The sequence below is a fragment of the Gouania willdenowi genome, chromosome 6, assembly GCF_900634775.1.
Source record: "Gouania willdenowi chromosome 6, fGouWil2.1, whole genome shotgun sequence".
NCBI lineage: Eukaryota > Metazoa > Chordata > Actinopteri > Blenniiformes > Gobiesocidae > Gouania > Gouania willdenowi.
The window spans coordinates 53,259,847-53,283,134 of record NC_041049.1 but is presented as its reverse complement, the minus strand read 5'-3'; the positions used below and the strand labels follow the sequence as shown (position 1 = coordinate 53,283,134).

The window sequence follows — 23,288 nt, the reverse complement described above, 5'->3', positions numbered from 1 at the left end:
GTAAAAAAAAAAAAACAACAATTGTAATTGGGGGAAAAAATGCTGGTCACCGTAATTGTAATGGAATTGCAATTGAACATGGGTAATTGAAAACGTAATTATAATTGAAAAATGTAATTGACCCCAACCCTGCTGCCTGGAGATGTAATCTAAGTTGAGTATTTAATTTTATTAAATCAAACGGAAGTAAATGATTGGTTCAACATTTCACGTGATTGTTACTGTCACAAATAGCAAAATAATGTTATAATCATATTACAAGGATGTATTTTCATTTGTTTGTCAGATGGAAAAAAAGACTGTCAATAACAACCACGACACAACAGGTTTCAACAGTAAATGTAACCTTCATTTTATGTTGAACCCTTTTTTAATACAAATTTTATTTATCGGCTTATTCCTAGAAATTCAGTGGTTCACAAAACTTGTGTTGCATTTTGTTATAACACTAAAACAGTTTGGATTGATTTTTGCAGTGGGATTATTAGCCAATAAATATTTAAATTCTTAATATTATATATAGTAAACTACATGACTATGTGCCAATAGATAGAAATAGTACACATAATTGGTTTACTTTCTACTTTAAATAAGTTTTATTAGCTTTATATTTTGAATAAAAGTAGTCCATGATTGGACATCTTACACCACAATTATTTAGCACAATAGGATTTTTTCTTTCACAATTCCTGTGCAGGCTTGTAATTCCCTGGAACCTCTAGCAGGCTATTGAAAGTGCAATGGAAAATATGTCCTGAATCTTTGCAGTACCTCATTAATTCAGTAAATGTATAATCTAAGATTTATTTTGGAACAACTCTTCAGCTGTTTTATATGGTCAGTCATTTTGGTTGAATGTCTGTAATGTGTGTGAGTAAAAAAAGGAGGGTTGAGCTGCATTTTCGGCATAAAGTTCACACAAATACAAGTTTTTGAACTACAGAGTTCTACTTATCACCACCGACTCTGTAGTGGGTGAAAGGCTACATTTCTGGGGATGTTTTTCTGCATGTCAAGAGAGGAAGTTCGTATTTGGTTATATCCTAGACCAGGGGTCGCAACCTTCACTCCCAAAAGAGCCATTTTGCTTAATCTCACCTAAATTTAAGTCCTTCCGGAGCCGAAAAAAAAAAAACCTTCTTAATGAAGACAATTCAGTGTATAAATAATATACCGTTAAAAAAAACCAAAATTGAATAATTTCACAATTTAGTTAGTTTAGTTATCTTAGCAGGGATTTAAAACTCCAGATTAGCCACAGGTGCAAGGAACGTTGATGGTATGTAGATGTTGCAGGAGGTGAAGTTAGGTTTTAGGTTAACAAATTTTTTTGGCATATTTTATTTGAAGTTAATGTCATTAATCATCAATATCATTTCTAAGAAATAATTCATTATTATATATATTTTTTTCTAAAGCTATAGGGATCCATTGCGAATAAGTCAAAGAGCCACATGAGGCTCCAGACCCGCAGGTTGCAGACCCCTGTCCTAGACATTCAAAGCTAGTCTGTGCCCATAAACTTTGACATTTGCAGCCTCTGTTGGGCAATTAAGGAACTATGTGTTTTTTTTTTGTTTGTTTTTTTTGTTTTTTAGAAATTATTGTGGCGCTTAATCATGAGTGACAGGGAACGAGGAGTCTTGTTTATAAAAGTCTTTCTTTGACCAGCAGATGGCGGTAGAGTGTAGGAAAAGGGGTGTGGTAAATATATTATCTGTAGTGGTAGATTCGTTGTTTAGATAATTGTTTTATTTAAATAAATAAAAAAACTAAACTAAAACATATAAATACATGTACTTTTAAGTATAACCTAATACAAATCACAATATAAGCTGATATAATACATTGATGTGTCTATAGTTTTAATTTCAAAGAAACACAAGGCATACCTCAAGTGACGAAAGTGCTGTTGCTGTAATATCGTGTTACTGACGGCGGAATCAGCTGACTGACACAAGCTGAAGCTTCATCTTCGGTAAAACCGTCAATAATCCTTGTTTCGAGGAGCATTAAAGGGATAATGTATCGGCATTGTGTGAATTCTACTGACTTTATTTTGTTTTAGCATTCATGGTTAATAAAATAGCCACGTTGTTTGCTAATGTCAAGCTAATTATGACACAGTGACTGAGATCTTCTACCTTGACCCTAAACAAATGACATGTTTCTCTATCCGGTTTAACGTAGCTTTGTTTTTCGGTGTTGGTTGATTGTGTTTGTTGTTATAATAGCAGAAGAGCTGTGTTGTCTGTGCTTGCCACAGTCAGTCGCGACTGTTGGATTGTGTTTTCCAGCTGTGGCCATGAAGAAAGTAAGAGGCAGATCCAGCTGTGCAGTGGAGAAGGAGTTTGTGTTTGAGTTCAACGCTGGGAGACACAGCTGTGTGCTGAAGGTTCCTCTGCAGTTCCCCATCCAGCAGAACATCAGTGACCTGCATGGACGCCTGATGCTGCTCCACAAAATACCCTGCTTCATAGAAAACGGTCAGTTTGTGTAGTCTAACTGTATAGAAAACGTGTTTTTTTTTTTGTTTGTTTTTTTAAAGATTAATAAAACAAAAACTACAAGGTAATAAGTTTGCATCACACACTGATTTGCAGGGTTTGCGTCGTCTTATTTATAGGCAGTGGCTATCAGTACGTAATATGTGTGTAGTAGACCCGCTGTCTATTCGTACGCAGCGCCCCTTATTGGCCAGTTTAGATCACGTGATAGTAGATAGTTTCTTCAGTTTTATTTTAGCTTATATTTATTTTTAGCTACCCTGCTAACCCTTTTATTATAGCCCTAACCCAGGAAATACCCTAAAACGTTTTTTTCTTCCATATATGTATTTTTAAAGGTGGAACTTGCCGTGTTAAATATGTTAAAATGAAAAAAATATACATGACAAAAGCAGGATTCGAACCCACAGCAACAGAAGGAAAAATTGTTGAGTCAGGTGCCGTAGACCACTCAGCCATCATGACACAGGCACATTACGCTTATGTAGAAAAGGTCCGGAAAACGTACCGATAGTTCCCGGGGCTATTGATATGTTTCCGTATATGTGTCAAACTGAAGGCCCGGGGGCCAAATCTGACCGTTTAGAGCCTCAAACCTGGCCTGCAGAAGAAACAAAAAAAACAGAGGGAAATAATTATTCATGTTTTTTTGTTTTTGTTTTGTTTTTTACAACTAATTCCATTGTAGATTGAGCCCCTCCAAATACACAAATTCAAGGGAACGCCACACTATTTGTCAGGGCTCACAGTTTTCCCATGCTTATATCACATGGTTGCAGCCATTATTAATCTCAGTTTGTTAAAAAATAAAATAAATATATTTTTTTTTTTTTCAAAATCCTGCAATTTACCTCAAATTATTCCCTAAAACTTTTCCAAATTACATACAAAATGTTGATGAAATCAAGGAAATTTAAAGAGTAGATCCTGCACACACTTATACCTTGTGATATTATCAGTGCCTTATATACTACACATATTATTTTTTATAGCTGGAAGTGCAAACTAGGGCACAGTAATGTTGAAATTCCTCATTTTCTCTGCCTATAATCTTTGGCCCACTTAAGATCAAACTAATATTAGTTTGACACCCCTGCTCTAAAGTCTACTGTGATTTTTCTCTCTGTCTATTATGAAGCTGGATGTGTTTCCTAGCAACTCAAAAGCAGCTCTCATTTCTACCATTTGTGTGAAAGGTAATTACTAACTGATTTCAAACAAAACAAATTGCTTTTAGCTCTTATACATTGTCATGTATAGGGACAGCAACCTTTGTGTGGAAATACTCTACTTTCATTTGTTTTAACTATTAAACTATGGCACTGGATTAACTAACGTGTGTCTGTTTGTGCTTTTGTTCCCTTAGAACTAAAAACCTCACTCACTAACTTCGTTGAGAAAGAAACTACTCTGGATTATGACCGTGAAGCAGAGTCTGCCCTACTGAGACTCACCTCAGGAGATGTTGACGTGAACCAGCTCACCAACGCATGGAGCAGGTCTTATGAAGAGGTGATTTTATACTTCCATTGTTCTCTGGTGCTGAATTCTAGTCATTCAAACATTGAGTTTGATCCTACTATTTTCACCTTTTATAGATGGCATCTTCCTTTTCTTTTGTTGTTCATGTTTGTCCAATATTGTTTGACATTGTCAGAATATGTGTGTATGAGATTTCCATGCGTTACTATGAAGCATCATGGAGTTCTGAAGTATCTCTCTTTAGTTTTCCATTCAATAGGAGTTTGCCTGTTTACATTTGGAAAGCATCTCTATTTTACTTATTTCTTTGATGTCTGGATTAAAAGGGGTTTAAGATTTTTTACTAAAACATTATAGCCAATGCGTTTGGACGACAAGACGTAATATAGAGCAGGGGTTCTCAACTGGTTTCACCCTGGGACCCACATTTTGCCACGGTCATTAATGTGCGACCCAATCTTTTTTTTTATAATTCTTCTGACCAAGTTTAGTTTTTCAAAAGCATCTGTTGAAAACAGACATACATAATCTTTTTTAAAACATAAATCTATATATTTTCATGTGCAACATGCATTTCACAGCATGCCTGTCAAAAAAAAAAAGTTTCTTTCAAAATAAAAGACGAGTCCAACATGAGAGACATTAAGTGTTTATTTATTTTTGACCAGCTGTCCGCAACCCACCCAGTACTGGTCCGCGACCCACTTTTGGGTCCCGAACCACCAGTTGAGAATCCTGATATAGAGTATAACATGGGAGGATCGTTTTATTTGTGCATGTACAAATGTGGCACTAGGGCTGTAGTCAACTAAGGAAATGGTTGGTCGACCAAGATTATGGCACACGTAGCGATTAGTCGATCAAAAAAAAAAAACAGAGAATGAATGAGCAGGTGCTGAGGAGGACGAGGAGAAAGAAAAAGAGAGACAAATATTTAGTTTTGGTGTTTTGTGGTGCTGTTTTGCTTTTAAACACAGACCATTTATGATTTGAACCTTATTCAAGCTTTGACCAGAACCTGACAAAGCAAAACTGAAACCTACAGGTCCGACAGGCATTAGGTATTTATATCAGAGCCCGACCTGAAACCGACATTTAAAACCTATTTTTTCCTCATACAAATGAAATATTTACATTTGTTTTAGTGGTAAGCCAACAAACAAACGCACGTCAAACACAGGAGCGCAGTGCACGCCATGGCGCCAAGGACAACATTGGATCTATTTACATAATCCACATATCAAATATAAGGATAATCCTTATTATTGGAGCTTGACATGTGGTTTAAACTAGAAACTGTGGGCTGTCCACCTTCATCGATGAGAAAGAATAGTAAGATGTTGATTGTGTGATTTTGGCTTTAACAATAGGTATTATTTGGTATAAATATTTGTAGGGAGAGGTAAAAAAGTCATTTTCATTCTCCATCTGTTTCCATTTGCACTAATTGTTTTCACACTGGTTGTTTTAATTGTAGCATTTCTTTTAAGACAATTTTTTGTTTTCTTAAACAATCTTACAACCAACTGTGACCTTCAAAATGTCATCCTCCTAAATACCAAGAAAAAAAGACATTAAATCCAGTAAAATATGGGAAAACTTTATATTAGCGCTCGGCAAAAAAACTTGATTTAATTGATTAATCGAATTTCTATATAAAAAAAATTTTATTTTGCAAATTCGAGTTAAAAAAAAATATCTTCATCTTTTCTGGTGTTCTTATTGTTGAAACAATCACGTTAACAGCCTTGTTTCAAGGAAAGCAAATCCTTGTGAAATCCTGGTACACATTGCATAATTTGTCTTGGCAAGATAAATTATCTGAAGGTATCATAAATTACACATTTCCTGCTAAGCCGGTGCTGGGAAAGGTAATTTCACACGCTGGTTGCGTAACATAATGCGATCACATATCCACTACTCCATGTTTCTGTCGTAGTAGAGAAGAGCGTTGGGAAGCTGTCCTTGAACGCTCCCTCTAACTTTGGCACGGTCATGGATCATTAACGTAATTTAAACAGCAGCAATGTGGTGCATCTAAAAATTGATTATTCATGAGTTCTGTTGCGGAGTGGACGACTCGTCACTCTCGCTGGCATGCTGCGTCTTAATGTCTATCGCGCTCGTTTTACTGAGGCACAGAGATTAATTTCCACAGACCCTAATATGTTCAGGCAATTTCGCTGATTTGGAGCCGATGCTGTCTCATATTTATGATGCATCCCAACAAAGCTGCATTTGGTAAAGTTTCCTATGGTTGACTTTTAAAGTTTATCCCACACAAGTCAAATACAATTTTATTATATAGGCATCATTAAACATTAATTTAAAGCATTACATTACACAGAAATGCCAATTTTAATCTCAGGGTTGAACGTTTGTGTCAGTAAGGGTTATGTAGTGATGATTTTGCACAATTAGATGATTTATAAAAGTATTTTGTGGTCAACATGACCTGAAATGCCTTTTATAAAGTGACTCTTTTGTTCAGGGTGCCTTTCTTGATACCTAGTATATTTTCAAGTTTGGTTTTCTGCCTTTTTTTCCCCATTAAACTCAGACTATTAGCTCAGATTCTACTGCAGTCACACAGAAATACACATGGAAGCTTTCCAGTTACTTTCATAGTTGATGTCAAAAGATCCTTCTGCATATATATATATATATATATATAAATAGATTAGATTCTGACATTGAATACCTTTCTGTTGCTTTTCTAATTATGGATAGGCTTAATATACAACCTTTCGTTTATGGAGCAGAGTACAAAAAGATGTGTAAATATTGTTTTAGGAATGGCTTTTTCACACTTTACATGCTCCTCTGCTTGTTCTTGCTCGCAGCAGGCTTTTTGATGATCACACACTCTTTTCTAGGAGTCTGACGATAACTCGATATGGCGATATATTGCAATGTTTTTTCGCGCAATTGATTATCGATATGCTCGTGCTATCATTTTTTTTTTTTTTTTTTTTTTTTTCCTTTTCTGCTTTTTCACTAAAATGTGCATGTAGGTCTTCACAGAAATGTTGTCACTGTTTGTTGAAGGAACCAATGTATTGTTTACTGGAATATTCCACTATAATGTTACATAATTGTCTTTCAGATATATAAAATAAAAATGTTATTTTTTCACTTAATCCTCTTTTTTTTCTTATGTCATAGATTATCGTAGATTGATTTCTGACCAATATATTGATAATCGCAGTATAGTCATGTCGTGAGATAATCGTTATCGTGAGCTTTGTATCGCGTATCGTATCGTGAGGTACCCAGAGGTTCCCACCACTGCTCTTTACTGCCCAAACAACTTGGAATGTATGAAGATGCATTAAACTACAAGGTTTATGTTGCATGCATGTCCTGCTTTTCTCTGTCACTGTCACAGACCACACTAGAGCATGCCAGGCCTGAAGAGCCCAGCTGGGATGAAGACTTTGCTGATGTTTACCATGAGCTGATCCACTCTCCCGCCTCAGATACCCTCCTCAACTTGGAACACAACTACTTTGTCAGCATATCCGAGCTCATCAGCGAGAGAGACATGGAGATGAAAAAGTTGCTGGAGAGGTCAGTGTTTTTAAATAGTGTGAAAACATGTGGTTTTATATTTAGTTTTTTTTTTTTTACTGTTTTGGTGTTTTTTTTTTTAATCAGGAAATTATAATTATACATCTCCTTTAGATATGCATCAGATTTAACACAACCATTAGCTATTAAGGAGAACCATATTTTTGGTCACCCGTTTATTTCAGTTCTTTCAAAGTGCTCAAAGGAATGTGAGTGATTTGTTTATCGAACCAAGTCAAATTTACACTTGAAAGTTTTAATCTTTAAATACATTTCATATGCAGGGCAATCTTTCCTTTGTAGTTTATGGTTGTTGCCAATATGTGCGTTGCAAAGTATGTTAGGAGTTGTTTTAGCGGTTGCATAAGCTGCTCAAAGGTTTGTGGAAATTGACTAATTACATAAACATTGTACACATTAAGGTTCAGAGATTCTACCAAAACGTTGTGATGCCCTAAATCAAGTAGATTATGAATGGAAGCAGATCAGTGAATTTGCCACCACAATTTCTTTGAAACTCTGGATCTGAACAACAATTCAAAAGAATTCTTTCAGCAGATGTAAACAAAGCCAAAGTGGATGCTGGACGTTTTAAGTACAATATTAATGCAAGTTTGTGTTGGTTTTGCAGAACAAAATCATAAATTATTCCAATATGTCTTTTTTTACTGTAATTGGGACTCCTATGTTATAGTATGCAGCAATTTTCAAGTGTCTTGTGCATCTTCTTAATATTAATTCATTTGCATAAAATTTGCACCCAAATCATTTCACCAGATATGGAACCAAATGCAGAGTTCTAATGTACAGAAACTAAAATTAATAAATAAATACATTTTGGACCACCCTAATACAGTATATATATCAGTGACGTGCCGTGACCACCAGGGATGGGTAGGCACGTTGCAAATCGAGACCACCAATGACAATTTCATATGTTTCTGCTGTCAAGTGTTAATTCAATTCAAATCAATTTTATTTGTATAAAGCAATTTCCAACAAAGTCATCTCAATGAGCTTATCAAAATATAAAATTCATAATAAGAAAGAAAAAACCCAACAAGATCCACATGAACAAGCATTTAGCCATCTAACAAAATCAATATCATAAACACCATTAAAGAAACATAAACAATTATTTAATATAGCCTCCATACTCTCCCAACAAGATATATCTCATGACATGGCAGCACATCTGTTGTTTGTGTTGGAAACAGAAACACGGAAAAAATGACGACAACTTAGAACATCGTCAATGAGGAGCATCCACAAAGTCAATCCTTCCTTTTGTTCCATTCACTGTGAAAAGTATGAAACATGTTCTGACCTTACCTTTGCTGAAGCTCTGGTAACTCAGGTGTTGGTCTCCATCTTTTAAAAGCTGTTGTTTTTCCTCAAAACGAAGTTTCTCTATCATCTCTAGCGCTGTCATCCACACTGTAGTGTTGTCCCGCCCACTAGCTAGAGAACGTAGCAGCAGCAGTCATGTGTCATCTATTCACTAATGTGCTGTGAACTTACGTATAGCATTTAGCATAGCGCAGTTACGTGAAAAGGCAGATCTCTACGCTGCCTTTACGCGTAAATGGATGTCATATTGGGGACCTTACTGCGCAAACATGTAAAATCATGCAATGGGAACGGAGGCAGAAGAGCGACGTGCCTTTGGGAGGGGGCGTGGCCTCCCTCTGCCTTACAGCGGAGCGAAAAAAAAAAAAAGACTGTGCAGCTGTTCCAGGAAATAGCGCTGTTTAGTAATTTGGGCTATGAAACACACAAAATTTGGACACTTTCAAACTTATAGGTACTGTAGGCTATTGGAAATGGAAAAATAAATAATTTATGATTAAAAAATGAATAAATAAAATTTTTAAAAAAATAAAAAAATTATAATTAAATAATCAAAATATCAATTCACCCTACCTTGCCTACCCTGACGGCACGTCACTGATATATATACATATATAACCATAATAAACATATTCACTGGGTTGATGTAGGCTGAGAGTCTATCATCCTTCATGAAAAAGTTATATATAGCTTAAGTTTTTTTGAAAAGTAATGAATTTGGTGTCATCTTTCCTGTCTTTAGGCAAGCAGCAGAAATGGACAAAGTGATGCATGAGCTGGGGAATACTCTGAGTGACCATGATGTGAATGCTGTTGCCTCTCAACACTTTGATGCACAGCAGGTAAACAAACTGAGTGCGAGAAACGACTCACTGTGGGAAAACTTCATTTTACAGAACTCCAGGCTTTACTTCAGACATTTGATAGAATAACTCTCAAATCTCTATGATAAAATAAAAACCCACTGTTACTTTAAATGTTCCAAATGTAATGTTTGGTGTTGTCCTCTTTCAACAGGTCCTTGAGAACAAGTGGGCTAGTGAGTTGAAACAGGTGAGCGGCATCCAAAAGCATGAATATCAAGGGTGGGTCATCAAACTGCACCAGGACCTGCAGAAGTCACACAACAGCAGCCAAATCAAGTGCGTATACATTAGTTTGTAATTGTGTGTTCACATTAAGAAAGAGTAAATGATGAAATGTCCTTTACACAATTAAAAAATGAGATCATGCTAAGATCTAAACTAGTAAAATGGTTTAAAAAACTACATCCCTGAAGTAATTAAATGATATCTAATTAAGATTGGTTGGTTTTATTTAGGATTGAATGACAGATGGGCAACTTTACATTCATATCAACATTTAGATTTGAGAGCATTAATACACGAAAAAAACTCTTGTGATTTTGGAGTCATTTTTGTGTGTTTTTGTTGTCATTTTGTGTATTTTTCTCCCATTTTATATATTTTTGTTGTGGTTGTGTGTGTTTTTGAAGTCAATTTGTGCATTTACTTTGGGGGCCACACAAAATTAGGTCAAGGGCTTTACGTGGCCCCCGATCCACTAGTTGCCCATGTCTGGATTGGAGCTTGACATGTGGTTTAATCTAAAAACTGTGGGCTGTCCACCTTCATCGATGAGAAAGAATAGTAAGATGTTGATTGTGTGATTTAGGCTTTAACAATAGGTATTATTTGGTATAAATATTTGTAGGGAGAGGTAAAAAAGTCATTTTCATTCTCCATCTGTTTCCATTTGCACTAATTGTTTTCGCACTGGTTGTTTTAATTGTAGCATTTATTGTTTTCTTAAACAATTTTACAACCAACCGTGACCTTCAAAATGTCATCCTCCTAAATACCAAGGAAAAAAGACATTAAGTCCAGTTTAGTATGTGTATGTAACAAGGTTTTGGTGTGAGTTTGGAGTGGATTTTAGTTTTTCTGTATTTAATCACCTCTCCCACAATCAGTTGAGTCATTTCTCTGTTTTCGATGATGGTTCTCTACTCCCTGATTTGATTGCGACAGACTTCCTTGAGATGTTTTTGCTGAGCAAATAGGAAATATGTTTGCAATCACACAAATGGCTCCAGCTTGGATGTTTATGAGGCTACAACAGGAAACTGTAACTCCAAAGGAAAACTCACGCATGCACGCACGTTTAGAAATAGCAAAGTTAAACCATGCCTCATGACAAAGGTCTATATTAAACTTGTAGCAAAGGATAATTTTAACTTTGGTGTTCACCTTCTCCATGACTGTCCAGTAAGATTAAGACGGTGCAACACAGATTGGCTTACATTATGAATATTGATTAAAAATGGAATCCTGTCATCTGAGCCTTAATGTGGAACTGGACTGTTGCACTAGTGATGTACCTGAATTTTTAAAAATAAGTGTTCTAAAAAAAGAAACAGAGAACCGCTAACTTTTAGGTACCTTCATTTATTGAAAAGTAGGATTCTGCTGTAAATTAAATACAATACCTTTTTAAGAGGGAAATATATTTCTCAATAACAAAAATAAATCCTAAAAGTCATAATTAGAAGCTTAATATGACTGCTTTCTTGCATTTGTGCACTGGCTGTGTGCACAGAATCAGGACTAATGATTTCACTGATTAATAACCTCACTGTAATATATGTATGTAAGAATGGATGGATGCAGATGGACGATTGAAACGACCATATATGGGCTTTTTAGGTCAACATGCTGTTTTGTATAAACACCTTTTTTGTAATAATTGTCAGCCAGTGTTTATTTTCTATTAGAGATGCAGAACACTTTACAAATTCAGTTTTTAATAAAAAAATTGGGGTTATTCATTGTGAAATATTAAAAAAAAAAACAAATCACCAGTGAACAGGAAACTTGTTTTTTTTTTTGTTTGTTTTTTAACAATGCTGGATGTTAATCCTGTATTGTTCCAGTCTACATGGTTCATGTGCTGCACTCATTCTCTCTTTGCTCAAAGAGCAGAGAGAGAATTATTGTCTCTTTAGTTTGTCATCTGTTACCCACTATAAAATACTGAATTATTATTAAAGGTTAAGCAGTTTAATGTCCCAAAAGCCTTTGAAGGATTTCATCTACAAGAATATTTACTTGGTTTTATTAAAAAAGAAAAAAAAAAGTGTGTTTCTGGCTTGCTTTGATATTATGCCAGGATAAATTTGGACTAATTAACTGGCACAGCTACATAGTGAATCATTTTTATTTTACTGCAATCGTCATTAAATTTGGTCCAGTTTTTTTTTTTTTCTGATTGATTTTCAGTGAGGAGATTAAGATGCAGCCCAGCCAGCTGTCTGAAGCATCTGACTCTGGGGCCAGGATGTTTGAGGAGCAGCCTCAGCTGGAGGAGAGCTTCACCATTCATCTCGGTATTTGATTTTTAATGCGCTTCTGTGTTTTTCTGGTTGTATGCAATTGTGTGCAGATGATCATGATTTTTTTTGTGTGTGTTTTTTCTCTTCTTTTCACCAGGAGCACAACTAAAGACGATGCACAACCTGCGGCTGGTTCGAGCGGACGTGCTGGATTTCTGCAAACACCGACGGCACGGCAGCAGCGGCTCAAAGCTGCGGCGCCTCCAGACCGCGCTCTCGTTGTACTCCTCCTCGCTCTGTGGTCTGGTGCTACTGGTGGACAACAGGGTCAACTCCTACAGTGGCATTAAGAGAGGTCAGGGCATACAGTACTGTAAATTCACCTACAGCAGGCGTTCTCAACCTTGGCGACCCTCTTTCGAGACACTGGGAGAGGGTCGCCAGATGCTTTCAAGAAACGAATAACAATTTGAGCCAATTTCTTTGCTTATTATTACCCTTTTTCTACAACTACACCAAACTTGCCATATTTAACCTGTTTTCATGACTTTTTCTCACCATATTTTTGCTCCTTTTAATGCAATTTTGCTCCATTCCTCACATTTCTGCCACTTCTCCATTAAAGTACAATGCCTTTTCTGCACTTATAAACCCTTTCCACCCCCTTTCCCACCTAATGTTGCCTCTGTTGACCAATTATTGTTACTTTTAACCTCTTTTCACCATGTTTCATGCTTATTTTGGCCAATTTAACCTCATTCATGATTTGTCATGTCCATTATTTGCCAGTTTAAACAAATTGTTCGTAATAATTAACTTTGAACTCTTTCTGTCCGTTTTTGGCCACTCTAATTTGCAACTTTTAACTCATTTCTGTGGTTTTTCACCATCTTTTCCACCATTTCTGGCCATTTTTTTTTAACCCATTTTATTTCTGATTAAAACAAGTATTTACATCTTTAAGATGACTATGTACTAGAGCACAAATAATAATTGTAAACTTGCTGGATAACAGTGGATATTATTCAGGTAAATAAATAAATGTGGTGATCACAGATTCATAGAACAATGGACCACTATTTTGCTGACTTTATGGATGGGCCCCAAAAATCTCTCCCCTTTATTCCCTTTTGTAGATGGACCTGTCTCCACATGACTGTTCTTCAATGTTCATGTCTGTGTTCAAACACCTAAAAATAGGTTGAGAACAAATGACCTAGAGGACATCATTTATTTATTTATTTTCATTGGGGTTTTTTTTTTACCTCAAGTTTATTTAGATTATTGAAACATGTTTTGGATATTTAAAAAAAAATATATATATATGTATATATAGGCCATATTTTCAGGATTTTCTTTCTTGCAGTTTAGTTTAAATACTTTCTTAATATTCATTTGAGGCAGTTTTGTTTCCAGGCAGTGTGTGTGGGTTTTCTCCAGTTACTTTAGTTTCCTCCTCTAGTCAATAAAACCTATGGATTGACGCCCTAGTTTCTACCATTGTTATTTATTTCTTTTTTTCTTTTTAGAACTATAAAATCAATGTTTTATTTTGCATGCTGATCTTCCCCTTGCCCCCCACCTAAAACAGATTTTGCAACTGTGGCAAAGGAGTGCACAGACTTCCACTTCCCGTGCCTGGAGGCTCAGCTGGAGGAGGTGCAGCAGGTGGTGCTCTACGCCCGAGCACAGCGGAGCAGCAAGCACAAAGAACAGCCCGGTGAGAGAAAAAAACAACACAGACAGATGTACGCTACATTTCATCATGTAGCTGATGATGTAAAACATGAAAGAAATACATTAGATCTTTTTTTCTCATACTGCTGCATGATTTTATTTACCTAAAGCTGCTGGCGATGATACATTTTTTAACAGATGAAGACATAGTGTAGGCCTCATACATCAATAAATCCAAGATCATTTACTCACAAACAAATGTCCTAAGGTTGAAATGAATGCTTTAAAGTTTGTTTTCATCTGCACCATAAACATTGCATTTGATGGTGAATGGTCATGTGATGCGTACTATTGCATGGTGGGACGTGGATTGAAATTAGATATTTCATATGACACACACAGTATCAAACATGAATAAAAGCAGATTTTAGAAGGAAAAAAAATGGATTTGGGGTAGCCAGAAATTTGTGATATTAAATGGGGTCACGACTCGAAAAAGGATGGGAACCACTGGGTTATAGTATTCTCCGTAAATGTGTAATCCCCAACATAAACATCTGCTTGTTTTGTCAACAACTTTCAATCTGTGATAACATCAAAAATGTCAGTTTGTCAGTGTTTTTGGGTCACACTGGCATCAGTAGTGGATGAAATACAACCAGTTTTTTTTAATGTTTTTATTTTAGTTATTGTGGCCAATAAGATTCTTTGCCTTAAAGCTGCACTACCTGAATCTTGAACCATGACAGAGGGGCATGGCTGAATTTGAACCTTAAATCCCGCCCCCCACTCTGATAATCCCTCCCAGTCTCCTCCCCTGGAAGTGCACGAAGTCACGTACGAGCGTTGAACGTGCACACGCATAGGTTGACAGTCTGAAGTTGTATCCAAGCATCTTTCTTTTCTTCTTCTGATTTTCTGTTTTTAGGTTATTTAGCATATATATATATATATATATATATATATATATATATATATATATATATATATATATATGTGTGTGTGTGTGTGTGCAAGCGCAGGTAGAGCAATCTATTCTGGTGGGTGTTCGGCAGCCATGCTTTACTGAAAACAAGTTAGCACCGTGCACACGCTTCACTATATATCGAGGCAGCCAATGAGGATGCTCCATTGTGGGCTCTGCTCACCCCTCCTTTCTCTAAATTCTGTGATTGGAGCAGGAGGGAATGGTAAATGGTAAATGGACTTGATTTTATATAGCGCTTTATCCCCACACTGAAGCAGTCTCAAAGCGCTTTACATATCAGCACATTCACCCAATCACTCTCACATTCACACACCAGTGGGACAGGACTGCCATGCAAGGTGCTAGTCGACCACTGGGAGCAACTTAGGGTTCAGTGTCTTGCCCAAGGACACTGGGATCGAACCCCCAACCTCTCGATCAGAAGACGACCCACTACCACCTGAGCCACGGTCGCCCTAGGGGTGACCACCAAGATTTTGTCTTCCGGGGTTTTATTAACTAAAATACTTAATTATAAGGCACAGACAGCACGCAGACGTACAATTTTTTCAGAAATAATTACTTTTACGATATACTATATTAAGCTAATAAGAATCTTTTTTTAATTAAAGAAAATAATTTGAGTACCCCAGCTTTAACCACTGGCAGCATTTTTATAATCCAGTTTTTTCCCCATCAAGCTTGTTGTGTATATATTTATTAACGCGTCAACATTAAAGCTGTGGTATGTATGTTTTTTTTGGTCAAAAATCCATAATCATCTCATTATATTGTATTGCATATTATATTCCAAAGTGTTCTGAGTGGACAGTGAATCTTTGCTCCTTCTCCTGGCCCTGTAAATGAGTTTTAGAAATACAGGTGCGTGACCTGGATTCAGCCAATCAGAGATCTTTCTACCAACAGGGTGAACCCATGAGCTGTTTTAAGCGTTACTATTGGCTGCTGAAGCTGCTTGTCAAAAGTTGATTTACGTTCTCGCTCTGAGAATAGGGACAGTCCCATTACATTATTGTCCATTATATGTTGACTAAATCTCCAATTGATATTATTGATTTCTAAAATGAACACTTCAGTGTTATAATGATGCATTTATTATTATTTTTGGTCCCTTCATGTTTTTCATGTACATCAAATGTCTACACTTGCAGACATTCAAAGGAACGGTGACGATAAAAGCAAAAATGTTGAAAGGAACCCTTCTAACATTTTACCAGGTAATGATTCTATTTGATATTTCACAATCTTCTAAACACAAGCAAAGCTAAAATAATGTCTTATTGGGGTTTTTTTTTTCCAAGGTGAGTTTTACATTTCGCGCCACTCCAACTTGTCGGAGGTCCACGTGGTTTTCCACCTGTGCGTGGACGACAACGTCCGGTCAGGAAACATAACGGCCCGGGACCCGGCTATCATGGGCTTGAGAAATATCCTCAAGGTGTGCTGCACCCATGACATCACCACGGTCACCATCCCACTGCTGCTGGTCCACAACATGTCAGAGGTTAGAAAATACTCATTCTTCATGATTATATATCTTGCATAAATCCAAATTTTTTCAAATGTGATTTTAAAAGTTTTGTAATGATCGCATCAACACTTTCTTTTATCCTCTAACTTTAGGTAATTACAGGGTTCCCGTGGATCCCTAAAAAGTCTTAAATGGCAATAAATTCATGAATCTAAAAATAAGGCAAATTGTCAATAAAATGTCTTAAATCAATGTTTTAAAAGTTATACATTTTAACACATAAGTATGATTTTATGAATGTAATTGCCTGTTCAACAAGAATATAAGAAATAATAGTTTTTATTTTTTGTATTTTTATTGTTGTTTTTTAGATTTCTGGCTAATTTTTTACTCATCTTGTGTGTTTTTGGAGTGATTTATTTTAGTCTGGGTGTTTTTTTTGGTGTATTTTACTGTCATTTTGTGTATTTGTGTTTAGGCAAATTTATTTGTATATTGCATTTCATACACAAGGCAGGCAATTCAATGTGCTTTACATGATCAAAAAGTTTTACAGAAAACATTCAACAGCTTAAAAATCAAGAAGAACATTAAAATCAGCAGTAAAAACATGCACGTCTGCACAGACACTGGAAGAAATGTACGCTAACCCTATGTAACTGGTGTGGCATTCTTTTACCCCAATTGTGTTTACTGTGAAGTTGGTCTTCAATTTAATTTCAAATGGATATAAAAGTCTTAAAAAGTCTTGAATTTAATTTGACAGATGCAGGGCTCGAAACTGTGACCAAATTGGTCGCATATGTGCAAGTGCGAAGGATGACCTTATTTTGAAAACCCAAAAGGAGGTAACTTCCTTGTCCTCTGTCTTCCTCCTGTGAATGGACACTCCACGCGTTGCCATGTCCCCAAACACACAGCTGGGATGTAACGATTCACTCAACTCCTGATACGATTCGATGCACGATACTGGGTTCACGATACGATTCTTTCACAATTTGTTTTACAAAATGAAACTGTAGACAAATGACGATTGAAAAATGTTCTTTTTTTTTTTTTTCTTTGAAAATAAAAATAAAAATACTGTACTATTTTCTTTTATCTTTCATTGTCAAAATAATCCCTTGATAAACTAAGCAAAACAATGCAATTGAATTAAATATAAATCTTGAATGAAATAAATAAATAGTACAAATGAAGAAGAAGCCTATTCATTTAAATTGTAGCTCTACAGTAAACTATGCAAAACTGCATAATAGTTCCTTTTCTTAAGTGCAACTGAAAATGTATTTTGTGCCTTAACAATTGGACTTTAAAACAAATCCCATATTAAAGAAATAATACTGAGACTGAGAATATGAGAGATCAATGTTGATGGAAAGAAATATGTGTAGTTTACAAACCGCAGAAATAGCTTTAGGCTTAAACAGGCTTAGTAAAACGTTAGTTAATAGCACAGCTTTGTAAACCTCTTGTTTTATTAGTAACGGTGTTGGAAGACATTTAGTCTGTGTTGGGGTGTGGATGTCTAAAAGTTATTTGAGATCAGACGTGCAGTGGAAAGATAAATACTTGTTAAGTGGCTAGAAAACAACAACTGTTGTCTTTTTTTCCTCCGTCTGCTGTTTGTTTACCTTAAAATCCCATTTTAACACGTTTGATTTAATGACGAATCACATTTTAAAAAGAAAAGGAAACAAATCTACTTCACAGATCTGTTTCTGATTTAAGAGATATTCTTATTCAGAGGTGCTTGTTACCCTTTAATCCAGGGGGATTATATATATACTAGTTATGAAGCTGATTGATATGATTAAATGAAACAAGAATAAAGAAGCAGTAAAAGCAACAAAAAAGATTGGTTGTCTATGAGCTTCTTTTCTCTGGAGTACATTCATGTTAGAACATGCCCAGTGCAATTTCTCTTCTAATGTCTAATCCAGAGGCTTTTGTTTTTATTACCAAAGTCTGTCAGCCTTTGAAACTTCAAGACCTCAAGAATATTTTAATTGGTGGCTTCTTCTTCTTTTTTTGTAATTTTTAGGCTTTTACTCCCATTACAGAGGTTTGCTTGTTTCTACAAGTCTGTTCTTTTATTCTGCTTCTGCAACATGAAAAGCTTCTTCTTTTTCTTTTTCTTCTTCTTCTTCTTCTTCTTCTTCTTCTTTTTCTTCTTCTTCTTCTTCTTCTTCTTCTGCTTCTTCTTCTTCTTCTTCTTCTTCTTCTTCTTCTTCTTCTTCTTCTGCTTCTTCTTCTTCTTCTTCTGCTTCTTCTGCTTCTTCTTCTGCTTCTGCTTCTGCTTCTTCTTCTTCTGCTTCTTCTGCTTCTTCTTCTTCTTCTTCTTCTTCTTCTTCTTCTTCTTCTTCTTCTTCTTCTTCTTCTTCTTCTTCTTCTTCTTCTTCTTCTTCTTCTTCTTCTTCTTCTTCTTCTTCTTCTTCTTCTTCTTCTTCTTCTTCTTCTTCTGCTTCTTCTTCTTCTGCTTCTTCTTCTTCTGCTTCTTCTTCTTCAGCTTCTTCTTCTTCTTCTTCTTCTTCTTCTCCAGTTAATTGGAAACTGTACTTTTAATGCTGTCTTCAGCCAGGAGGAAATACCAGTAACTTGACTTCTGATAAACTTGCTTTCTCTCTGATGTAATTGATGTGAGCCTAAACATTATCTTTGTTTAAAAAAAAAAAAAAAGGGAAATGAATCCTGCTGACAAGTAAGGAATTGAGAAGATGTTACCCAACAAGACAAGCTTTTTTTCTAGCTGGTTTGTAATTCTGATACAGGGTAAATATCATAACATCTCATGTGGGCTGAAAAGGAAGAATTCTTTCCTAATCACTTACAAATTAAACTCTGAATGTTCCCCAGAATTCTAAAAACATTCTATGATCAGCCTTAATTCTCATATAATCCTGATCAAATCGTATCTTTTCATGTTAGCCTGACCCATAACAATCCTAAATAAGTTTACTTTGTAACCTTAAGGATCAACTTGAATCATTGGTGGAGTGTATTAATACATCATAGTCACATTTTGACAAAACTGTCCATATTTTCTTGTAAACAGTTTTTTGATCAAAATTTTGTTCATATTTATAGTTTTTTAATCCAGTGGTCTCCAACCTTTTTAGGATCATGACCTTATTTTGAAAAACACTGACAAACTCACATTATTGATGTTATCACAGTTGACAAAACAAGCTGATGTTTATGTTGTGGATTACACATTTACGGAGAATACTATTGCCCAGTGGTTTCCAATCTTTTTGGGATTGTGACCCCGTTTTTCTAAAATTAGTTTATGATCATGTTTGTTATCCTGTATTACAGATACAGAGTAGTCAGGATTAATGATTAGTTTGATTATCTTCCGCCACAATGTGGAAGGGTGATATAGGTTTGAGCTCCCTCCGTCCGTCTGAGTTAAAGGGGACAGCTTTTCTCAGAAACTGTTTAGGATAGGATAACCAAATTCAGCGTGTGGCTTCAGGATATCACTACCTTGATAGAGTTCGAAAATGAGAAGCGCGCAATTACTTTTTCCGGAGTTATTGCCCTTGTTCCTTTTTTTTTTTGGTGGAGGATGTTGATGACCGTCTTCTTATTTGAGCTAGATTTATATTTGGCAACGTGAAAGTATAAAATACAGTTGTTTAAGATTGTGTGTCTTAATTTGAAAAAAGAATAATCATTTAAAAATCAGTAGTTAATTTTCATCAATTACTAGACATTTCAGGCGACCATCTTTTAAACTGCAGGCGACAACACAAGGTTGAAAAACACTGTTAATTTATCAGAGCCTGAATAGAATGGCATGTTTTCTCCTGAGCTGTTTTTTTTATAATATCTCTAAGCAGATGCACTGAAGTGAAAACTGAGCCATGAAGAGCTTGGACGTGTAAAATAATCTTGTATGGTTATTTTAAAAAAGCCTATTGAATCTAAAATGTTTTGTATCACTTTTCATTGCATTGCAGGAAATGACTATCCCATGGTGTCTTAAAAGGGCTGAGCTTGTGTTCAAATGTGTCAAAGGTAAGGCATACAGTTCGTGGAAGGCCTAGTATGTTAATGGTTTACTAGAGTTAACAGTATATACTACAGTAGTTTGGTGCTTTCTGTCTGAATTATTTAAATAAAACTACCATGAGTTAACAATGTTTAACCCTTCAGTGGTTGGTTTGTACAAAGTATTGGTACGAGTTACTTTGAAAGTTATTTGTGAGTTACTTTTGATGCTTTTTACAGGTTTTATGATGGAAATGGCCTCCTGGGATGGAGGAATATCCAGAACTGTTCAGTTTCTTGTGCCAAAGGTGAGTATTTGCTGAATATTTGCACTCACAGTTTTGTCTCGTAGCTGTACGATTGAACTTGGGAGTGAGTGCCTCGCAGTTTGTGTTGTTTTACAAGAGATGTATACTTAGGGTCTCTCATGCACTCAGCAACACAAAAGGCACACCTGGCTATCCATTGCTATTGAGGGCGGGTTGGAAAAGCATGTCATTAATCATGGATTCTAGAGCTTTGAGTTTTTCTTCCCAGTGTTTACACCAGTGAGAGTTTATAGCTCAGGCTCAATCATCATAATAGGTGTAATGGTGTTTGGGATTAGTGTTTAGACCTCAGTGCTGCTTTAAGGCCTCACTATTTATTGGGTATACCTTTTCAATAAGTCAATGCTATTTAATAAAAGTCTCATGTTTAGGTTTTGACCTTTTTTGGGGATTTTATTAGTAATTCGAACCCTTCATAAAAGTGTTCCATGTTTTTCTTTTATTGCGCGTGTGTTTTTGTTAGGATTTTTTTTTCTTCTTCAGAAAGGCAGTAGAGCCCATAGTGTGATCTTTGTGTTGACAGGATAAAAATATAAAACAAGCTGCATCAAAGGACTTTGGCTGAATTGGCTTCCTGTCAACTACATGCACAGACACCTTTTCCAAATAACGCCCTCTCTAAATGACATCGTTGTCTGCACCTCAATGCTCTTTCTAAATATATGCAGCGCTGCTTTTAAGATTTACTTAACATTCTTGTGTGACGGGTGGCATACATGCAGCGACACGGTATGTCCCTATGGTGGTAAAGTCACAGCTGCCGGTGATTACGTCACTGCAGCGTCTCGACTCCTGTGGAAAAACCAGACACGACGGGCTGTTTCCACTCTACAAGTCCTCATATATAAGTTAGACTTTATAGCGTAAAGTAAAATTGTACATTTCTTGCCCCTATAGTAGCTCCATAAATCAGTTTTTTTTTTTTTTTTAATACCTCTTTTTATGACACATTTTGCACTCAATAAACAAAGATTTCACCAAGCAGGATTTTGTACCGTTTGTTCTCTCTTTGCTTGTTTGATTTATTTTCTTTTTTTGAAGATATTATTATTATATTGTGAAATACAATACTGTTGTGTTCATGTTGGAGATCAAATAAAATCAAATACATTTCTACATTTGGTAAAGTAAATAATTACGTGCATAAAAAACACAACTTATAGGATCAAGGTTAAACCAAAACAAAAGAAGTATATTTCTATTATATATCTGAAAAATTGTTTTTGTTCACAATTTGGTAAAAACCTAACCAGTGTATTTTCTAAAAAGTGTATCTTTAAAAAAAAAAAAAAAAAAACATTGCATCATATTGATGCATGAAGTTTGGAATTTGTTTCCACTACTTTTTTAAAGGCAAGGTAGAAACATTTCTGAAAAAAAATTCTCCACTTGCTCATATTTTTCAAGTTTTAAAAGTTGCAAAGAACATTGTGAGTTGGTGTATGTGTGCCAGTAAGGGAATTCATCACTGTCAGTTTTCTGCCCTGGGTTCGTGAGATTTGTTTTTAACAACCCACACCTTTTTTTTCTATTTAAATTTTTTTTTGCATACATCTGTTTGTTTGCCTCTCATTAACTTTGGCTTTTTGATTTTATCCACAGAGTATCTCAGAAGAGATGTTCTACCAGTTGAGCAACATGTTGCCTCAGATCTTCCGCGTTTCCTCAACCCTGACTCTCACTTCTAAGCACTGATGGAGGAATAAATAAGCTTTTGTCGCATTCTCATGTCACTAGGGCAAGCTAAAGCTTGTTTTCTGCTAAATCAACAGTAAGATTAGTAGCACCACAAAAAAGGGATATGACTCCAGCTGTTCTGGAGGCATATCTAATTGTCGATTTAAAAAAAAGACTGAAAATAGGATTGGGATTACGGCTCATTCAAGGTGCACACATCGAACAATCCCTGGAATCGATGGACTTAAAAAAAAACTCCACCTCGTGAACATGCGTCTTATTAAAAATGATTTCACTGGTTCACCGAAAAGCAGCTGCTGCAATTATCATATCAAGTCTCCAGGGTGATGCTCCAGTGACAGAGGTTAATAACATCAGCTGCCACCACTGCAAATACTCGACAGAAACTGAAAATATTCTAGTTTAAAGAAGGCATCCATTATGTTATTTTGCATATTGTTTTATGCCTGTATTTCTTAGTTATGGACAGCTCCACGTTTTGTACATGCAACGTTTTACTGTGTTTTTAAAGATGTTTTTTTTTCTGTACCGACTGTAAAATATACAATTTTGGGATGAAGGAAAATAATCTGTTCGAAAACTAGTTTACTGCTACTTTTGATTACATTTCTGTAAAACGTGTTTGTAACATATGTGTAATTAAAGTGTCAACATCACATTACAAACCCGTTAAATGTATGTGTTAAGAGTGTGTGTGTGTGTGTGTAAACTGTGTATTTACTGTATGCGTCTTTTAATCCCTCAGACAGATTTATTAGCTACGTGTTGGTACTTATGTTGGCACTCAAAAATATCAGTGATGTTTGCTTTAAGCTAAGCACAACTTTTGATAGTTAGTTTATTATTTACTTCTGAAAGAAGACCACATGTTTCCAGCATCAAATGAGAC

The 23,288-nt window shown here is 35.7% G+C and overlaps 1 protein-coding gene across 1 annotated transcript; it reads left to right on the top strand.

Moving 5' to 3' along the window:
- The first annotated feature begins 1,931 nt into the window (after positions 1–1,931).
- Positions 1,932–22,624, top strand: ferry3 (FERRY endosomal RAB5 effector complex subunit 3). The gene is made up of 14 exons (XM_028451518.1): positions 1,932–1,978; positions 2,298–2,486; positions 3,874–4,019; positions 7,378–7,559; positions 9,652–9,751; positions 9,927–10,051; positions 12,188–12,294; positions 12,398–12,595; positions 13,832–13,960; positions 16,057–16,122; positions 16,207–16,409; positions 20,342–20,399; positions 20,613–20,680; positions 22,304–22,624. The coding sequence occupies exons 2-14, from the start codon at positions 2,306–2,308 to the stop codon at positions 22,394–22,396; spliced, it is 1,656 nt and encodes a 551-aa protein (XP_028307319.1). The 5' UTR covers positions 1,932–1,978; positions 2,298–2,305; the 3' UTR covers positions 22,397–22,624.
- Positions 22,625–23,288: the final 664 nt, after the last annotated feature.

What these genes read in the sequence shown, in the direction of transcription:
- ferry3 (XM_028451518.1), top strand. Translation starts at nt 2,306, where the DNA reads ATGAAGAAAGTAAGAGGCAGATCCAGCTGTGCAGTGGAGAAGGAGTTT. An exon ending in GGAGCAGGTCTTATGAAGAG is followed by an intron (nt 4,020 to 7,377) that starts GTGATTTTATAC and finishes TCACTGTCACAG; the next exon opens with ACCACACTAGAGCATGCCAG. An exon ending in AACACTTTGATGCACAGCAG is followed by an intron (nt 9,752 to 9,926) that starts GTAAACAAACTG and finishes CTCTTTCAACAG; the next exon opens with GTCCTTGAGAACAAGTGGGC.